At 41.4% G+C, this 7648-nt stretch overlaps 1 protein-coding gene across 1 annotated transcript; it reads right to left on the reverse strand.

Moving 5' to 3' along the window:
- Positions 1–2687: 2687 nt before the first annotated feature.
- Positions 2688–4527, reverse strand: LOC140482181 (neurogenin-1-like). Its single transcript, XM_072579210.1, has 2 exons — positions 4284–4527; positions 2688–4163 (listed from the first exon to the last, which is right to left on the reverse strand). Exon 2 carries the CDS (start codon positions 4160–4162, stop codon positions 3479–3481), a length of 684 nt encoding a protein of 227 aa, XP_072435311.1. The 5' UTR covers position 4163; positions 4284–4527; the 3' UTR covers positions 2688–3478.
- Between the last annotated feature and the right edge of the window lie 3121 nt (positions 4528–7648).

Here is a 7648-nt window from a genome sequence, read left to right on the forward strand (position 1 = left end):
CGTCTATATATGAGTCAGTAGAATGGTCGCATTGTGTATTGATTGGAAGGTTTCACTGTTCCTAATTGAGCCTCTGTGAATATCTTACTCAGATAACCACACGTGCTCCGAAAAGTATCAGAATACGAACAATCGGATCAATCAGGCCGAGACTAAGAGGGCTATCTTTTGTCTTTCTTTATATTTAATCATTAAAGGGACTTTGGAAAGCCGTGGGTTAAATCTATTTATGACGTTTGCCACACACTGTCAATTTTGTAAAAGCTTTGGTACTTTTTTACACTCCGGGGTAATGGCTGATTTTTGACACTCAAGTCACATCAAAGAAGTGATTATGCAAAACCTTTTGGGGAATTATTTGGCTCATAATAAACCTCCTGCCAAGCTGCAAAACAATGCATCAGCCTATCTGGCAGTCCTAGCCCAAGGCTGGAAACTTTACGTTTTATTTCCGTAACCTAATTTTCCTAATTTTTTTTTCACACTTTTTACCTTATTGCTCAGTTTTTACCCACTTTCTTTCACGCTTCGTTACTGAAATGGTTTTCAACAAAATAGGCTAGGAGACCTTTGGACCTACTGTGAAATAATAAGATTGCAACCTGCTCCTTCTCCAAAATACATACTTTATTGTTTTTGTTCTGTTGGAATATATGCTGTTCGTGTGTATTTACTTGGGTGCCATTATTTCTGTATATGTATGTATGCAAACCTTCAAGTCCACTGGCGATTGATGTGGATTTTGCACTAATGAGTTCACTTTGGGATGAATTAACAGCTTGTACAAGCTATATATTTCTCTAATATTGTTGATAAGTATTCCTTACTGTCATAGGAATCTGTCCAGAGACTGATCATGTCAATTATTTTAGGAAATAAGGCGGAATGCAATTAAATAAGAATATGTTGGCATTCTCAATGTGATGATTAAACGAATGTTTGTAACAAGCAAAAGTGAAGATGTTAAAGATAATGAATATGCACATTAAGTTATTACACGTGGGGGCTGACAGTATTTATTTACATTGGCATTCATTTAGCCTCCTAGCGTAATTACCTCATTACGGAGAAGGGTCGTATTAGATCTAATAAATCTAAGGTGAAGACTGCATTCAGTAAAGATTTTTGAAGTGAAGTGACATCGCCCTGCCACTGAGTAATTGTCACCATTTATTTTCTTAGCCCGGTTGCCTGGATAAGTAGAGTATTAGATAATAGGATGTTTTATTGTCGAAAAGGGGACTTATTGAGAAATGGTAAACTAAGCCTGATATCTTAATATTTTGGCGCTTGGTAACTTTTACTTCAGCCTCATGAAGTTCCCGCGTTACAGGATTAAACATTTCGCCCCAAATGTTTATTGCAATCGAACGGTGTTGGGATATTAGAAAACCATATGACGGTTTACTGTTAAATTTTGATTCTATCGTTCGAGTTAATCCGCCATTCAATTTAAGGGCCATTTCTATAACTTGACATTAAAATCAAGCTTGTAATGTGGTAATGCCATCTGTTCGATATTCTTGTTTTGTCTTTTATATTTCAGCTGAATTTCACCGTCGTCTCCCTCCTTAATTCGAGTTCAATAATGGCTCACTCTAATTCTCGGAACAGTTTAAACGGCTTTCCACAGATGCAGATGCGACTTGCTTTGAACTCCCGAGGTTTCGGCGCACATAATACGCTGAACTCTCGTGATCTGTTGCTGTCGCGTTCATCCACTCTGCAGAGGAAGATTGATACCAGATAATAATGAGACGTTTCCCTCTTGGGAATCCGCAGACACGTGCAAACGCAGGGCGATCATCCATAATCTAGTGACCAGCCCTATAGATCAGAGCCAAAGAGGAAAGGGTTTACATCCAAACAGAACGTGACAATTAACAAGGAAGAGCTAGAGTTGTATATGATCCATATTAAACTGCACGCTGCAAATTGCAACCCATGCATGTCTAGAAGAAAAATACTGGCATAAAAATGGTTTATATTTTGTGTTCGTTTATCCCCCCCAACTTCAAAAACAGGTCGTGCCAACAAACAATCCCCTTTAAAATTTGTATTGCATTATTGTTGAGCTTGCTCTTGTTTATGCGTGGAGACTGCTAGCTTTCTTGTATCGAATCAAAATTTTTAAAGTGTGAATATGCGAAATTCGATTTTACAAACGTCGTACGCATTCAAAAAGATTCGGCAGGTAATTTGCAAGAAGTTGGTATCGTGCTTTGGAGTTGAAATTTCAATTGTGTGAGAGCCTGTGCGTAGTTCATGCATTAAGCGAACTTTTTCATAGTTCCTCTCGGTATCTTTAAAGACGAATCCACGTGATTTTCTTTCACGTAATTTTTAAAGCATTTAGCAACGGTGGCTTTTACTTTTAGTCCAACATATCCCCCTCTTTGGCGTGATCTGTTAACAAAAGAACAGATGACAAGAGGCGGTAGTTTTATATTGTATTCTGTTTGTTGTCATTGTCATGCTGCCGTTTTCCACGTCTCATATTTTAGTGAATAGATTCGGTAAATGAAATATGTTCTGATGTTTTATAACCTAATTGCAACTAGCTTGTGTCACTTGAATGTACAGCTGCTCTTTTTCACACTGATCAATGAACCACGCACTTGCCAGCTTATTTATATGAAAGTTAAACTTTTTTTATTATTGAAAAGACGAATTGAAAACGCTTTCCATTTGATTTGCAGGCGAATACATAGCAACAATAAACTTCTGAAATATACAAAATATACATTTTGTGCATGAAATCTTCCTTTTATAATAAATAAAAGTGAACACATGTGTAGATGATCGCGTTAATGCTCCGTGTCGGTTCGTTTTATTCGGCTGATTTTTTTCGGTCGTGGAAAAAAAGGCAATTCTTCATCCCCGGAGGTCGAGATAAATAATGCATGAAGCCTTCCTCCTTGTGTTTTCCTTCTCTCTCACTCTCTCTGTCTTTGATAAAGCACTCAACCTAAATTTACACGGTCGTTTTCATTCATTTAAAAAGTCTACAAATTATGCAATGACTTCTAACCTCGCTCCGTACCACAACATCTTTTTCCGTAAATCATATTAGACAGCTGGTAAAATCGGCCTTATTCTTGAAACGATAAAAGGAGACTAAAGGGGGAGGAAGGGAGAAGAAATCAGAGAACAAAAGGCATTGTGGAGAACCTGGGAAAATGGGCAAAGTGCACTGAGCAAAGTTTGGTTTGACAGTTCAAATTCCCACAGCCTTCAACAGAGCTTCTCTCTGGGAAGACAGGCAGATGCCAAGTCGACAACATTGAACATTAATAGTTCGTGTGAATCAGTCTAAAAAATGCATTTGTTTGAAAAATACATTACAAATCTCAATCCTATATATCTAGTAAGAAATGTAAACAGTATAGGTCCAACTTTTTTCCCCAGATAGTTTCAATATAAAGAGAATTCATAATCGTTTACAAAAGAGACGCGATATTGAGCTGCAGCGAAGGGTTCAAATAAATTCTTGGAAAGGAGAAGAGTTTTGCAAAAAGTCAGACTGCTGTTTAGGTGGTGCGTAGATGCTCTCGGTTTGCCCGAAGTACATATCTTCCGATGGTGCAGGGCTGCCCGGGGATAAAGTGCAGGTGTAGGAGGATGAGGAAGGGGAGCTGAAGCTGTTCCAGGAGCTGCCTGAAGCGCCGGGGCTGGGGCTGCTCAGCCCCGAGTCTAAGTATTGCTGTTCGGCTCCATCGTAGCAGGAGTCTCCGGGGCCACCGAGCGGATCGGCCAGTCGCAGAGCCTCGGTGAGTGCCCAGATGTAATTGTGGGCGAAGCGGAGAGTCTCGATTTTGGTCAGCTTGGCATCCTCTGGGAAGGCGGGCAGCACCTCCCGCAGGGCGTCCAGGGCGCCATTCAGGTTATGCATCCTGTTCCTCTCCCGGTTATTGGCCTTGATGCGCCGGCTTTTCTTGATCTTCTGCACCACCTTCGGGCTCCTGGGTTTGCCCCGGCTCCTGGGGCGTCGCTTGCACTCACTCCTGGCGGACGAAAGCTCCAGGAGGCTCTCCTCATCCATCTCCTCCTCCGAAGGGATGGACAGGTCGCCCCGGCTGAGTGTGGAGGTTGCAGCTGGGCACTGGAAGTACTTGCCGCTGCCCTGCTCTTTGTAAGGACACCGATCGGACTGGGGAGCCATCCTGTGCAAAAACAAAACGAGATGGAAAAACACAAGAGAGTTAAAGAGGAGGGTGGAGGGTGTAAATCTACTCCATAAGTTACAAAGTGGACAAATTGCAAATTATGCCAGCAGAACTTACTTTCAGAATAATGGATCAAAAGTGCTAATTCTCTGTCTCTAATGCTTTCCCAAGTAATTGTTTCCCCTTTCTCAAATGCTCCTGTGGAAACACTTGTCCTTTCTCTCTCTATTGGACTTGCCTAAGGGCGTTTACTTCATATAATATAGAGATGAAGTTGCGAGAAGTATGAATGTTGTGCACCAGCTGACTGGCACGCGACCTGGTGCGGCAATCAGCTCTCGTCGAGCGAGCTCGTGGTTAAGCGGCGGTGTGTTTGGCACACGCCTGTCTCCCCGTGCTTTATATAGGCTCGGGAGACAATCAGCTCGGAGTGGGGAGGGGGAGGGGCGGCAGTGGGCCCGCAAAGTGGAGGGGGTGGGAGAGGGGATTGCCACTCGCCGCGCGAGCCCCCATTCTCAGCCGCCGGAGGATTCTCTCCCTCCCCTTCCCTGAGTTTCTCCATTGTTTCTGGGCTCGAGCTCCGAACCCGGCGCCGGCCGGAACGTGCCGCTCATTAATGCGCGAGGTCCCCGCAGCCAATCAGAATGCGCCAGCCGTCGACAGCCACGCGCACGGGAGCCGGCCTCCATTCACCAGGGAGAGAGAGAGAGAGTCATTAGAACGATGGGGAGGGGAGCATAGGGACTGGTGCAGGGAGAGTGCGCCGGCAGAGAGAGATTGTGAAGTTTCAGCAAAGGGTGCGTTGCGCACATAAAGTGAGACTGAGCATAAAACCAGCAACCGAGCGCTAGCCAGAGAGAGATGGGAACAAATGCAGCCATACAGAACTGGGTTCACAGAGGTAGAATTGGGGCAGGCTTTGGGAGAAGCAGATGAGCAGAGAAATGCAAGAAGTAAGAGAAAGTCATTTACAAAAAGTGAGAATAGGACTGAAGTTGGATGAGAAGCAAAGTCTGCCTGGAGAAGGTGACATTCAGCAAACAAAAATATCGTTACAGTCGAGAAAACAAATGCTAATTCAGAGAAATTATAGAAAAGTAAAGATGTTACAGATAGACAAATATAGAATTCTAGACAGAGAATAAATGAAGAGAAGGAAAACCGGCGTGCGCAGAAATTAATTTAATTCGAAAAAATTGAGATGAACATGGTGTGATAATTAAGAACTAATGAGAACACGGATACAAAGTGATGCAAAAGTAAAATCACGACAATAAAGTCTCAGAGTTGTAATTACAATAGAAAATATAAAGAAACAATTTAACAGCAGCGACAGCGAAATTGCTATATAATGCGGAGATTGATAAGAGGAGAAAGTGATTATAGAAAAAGTCGAAGAATGCATGGAAGCTAAGAGAAAATAGAAATTTGTACATTAAAAATATCGACTGGTACAGAGGGAGATGTACATGTATATTCAACGTAGATGTAAAGCCACAGTGTTACAGAGATAGCATAGATACAGAGGATAGAAAGACTGAAAGCGAGAAAGAAATATACAAAACATTTCACACCCTCTGGACGTCCAACTAAGGACGTTAAAATTAACTGAAGTATTTTCGAAGTGGAGTCACTGTTATAATTTAGGAAACACAGCAGCCAATTTGAGCTCAGCAAGCCCATTGAAATAACGATCACCAGGCCATCTGTTTTTAGTTGACAGTTGATAATATTGGGATAATATTGGCCTGCTTTTCATCGAATATGATGGTTGGAATTTTTGTGTCCAGCTGACAGGGCAGAGGAAGTTTTCGTTTATGACCTCATTCAAAATATAGCACTGTCGGCAGCGCAGTACTCTCAGTATTGGACTGGAATATCAGTCTGGATAATGTGCTCATGTCTTTGAATGGGACACCAACTTCCTAACTCATAGTCGAATGTAACTAAAAAGCACATGGATAAGTAATGTAAAGGTTAGTGGAGAATGAAAATTGAATATGTAGAAAGTTAGAAAACACAATGGGAGGGAAATGGGGAAGAAATCGAGAAAAAAGATAACTAACTGGACAATGTGAGGGTGTAGAGTAAGGAGCTAGGCAGTGAAAAGTGATAAATGTAGATAAGTCGAAACAGTGAAAAGCTGCGATAAGTATAAATAGACCAGAGGCAGAGAGGAAAACGTGCACAATTTGGTATTGTGAAGGTAGAGGCAAACGAAAATAAATAGAGGAGGAACAGAAAAATGAATATCAAGTTGCGTTATATATGGGGATCTACCACTGGTACGTATTTGAGTTCTCGGTGCTCACATAGACCGGGAGCGATACTATCCCTCTTTTACATTGAAGATTTTGCATTCTGAAAGCTGCTGACGGCTTAGGGGACCAACTCAGAACGGGAACATTGACGTGATGCAGCTGGCCCGTGTCTTACTGTGAATGTTGAAGAAGGTCGTGATCTGAATAGACGACAACTGAGCAGCGATTTAATAACTGGATTGGTAGTCGGTTTGCTAGTGTGCTGCACTTTCTATGGGCGGGACATCTCCAGCAGAAACAATTTAGAGGCACAGGAACGCTTCCTGGTTTGCGTCTAACTGAAAAATTGGCTACAGCCTTCATGAAGCAAAACATGAAACCCCAATGTAGTAATGCAAGCATGCTATTTTCATTTGATTCCAAGGTTTTTTAAAAAAAACATACTTATGCGTTAACACAATGTTGCACACAAAGAGGTGAAGAAAAAATAGGGGTAAGTTAAAACTGATCGAAAGGGGAAAAAAGGGTGCTCAGAGGAATGGGCAATAAAAAATCAAGAGTTTGCAGTAAAATTTAAATACATTGTTTCAGTAAGAGATTACAAAAAAAATTAAGAACATAAGAAATGGTCTACAGGCATCTTTATGCTCAAGGGAATTGGTAAGATTTCAAAGGTAAAAAAAATCGTGGGAAAAATGATCGAAAAAGAAAAAATAACTTTCGGTAAAGCAAATGAGCAAGCAGCAAGTGAGCAGGTTTTAGGCAAGGTTAAAACTCACACAACACCAGGTTATAGTCCAACAGGGTTATTTGGAAGCACACTAGCTTTTGGAGTGCTGCTCCTTCATCAGGTCGTTGTGGAGTATAAGATCGTAGGACACATAATTTATAGCAAAAGTATACAATGCGATGTAACTGAAATTATATGTTGAAAAAGACCTGGATTATTTGTTAAGTCTCTCATCTTTTAGAATGGGCATGTTGGTTTCAGTTCTTTCATACGTAAATTCCAGAACGTTCTTAAAGTTACATTCGCATGTGAACTTTAACATTAGATGTCATGCCAGATAATGTATTGAAGGTGTGAGGTGCCCTGTGTGAGGCCGTCAGTGCCCCAATGTTTAGACTGATTCTAATCTAAAAAAGGGATCTACAGATTCTTACCTGGATTCATGCAGTTTTTGAGTTCTGGAGTTCTAGTCTGAAATAAACAGATACTGT

The sequence above is a fragment of the Chiloscyllium punctatum genome, chromosome 1, assembly GCF_047496795.1.
Source record: "Chiloscyllium punctatum isolate Juve2018m chromosome 1, sChiPun1.3, whole genome shotgun sequence".
NCBI lineage: Eukaryota > Metazoa > Chordata > Chondrichthyes > Orectolobiformes > Hemiscylliidae > Chiloscyllium > Chiloscyllium punctatum.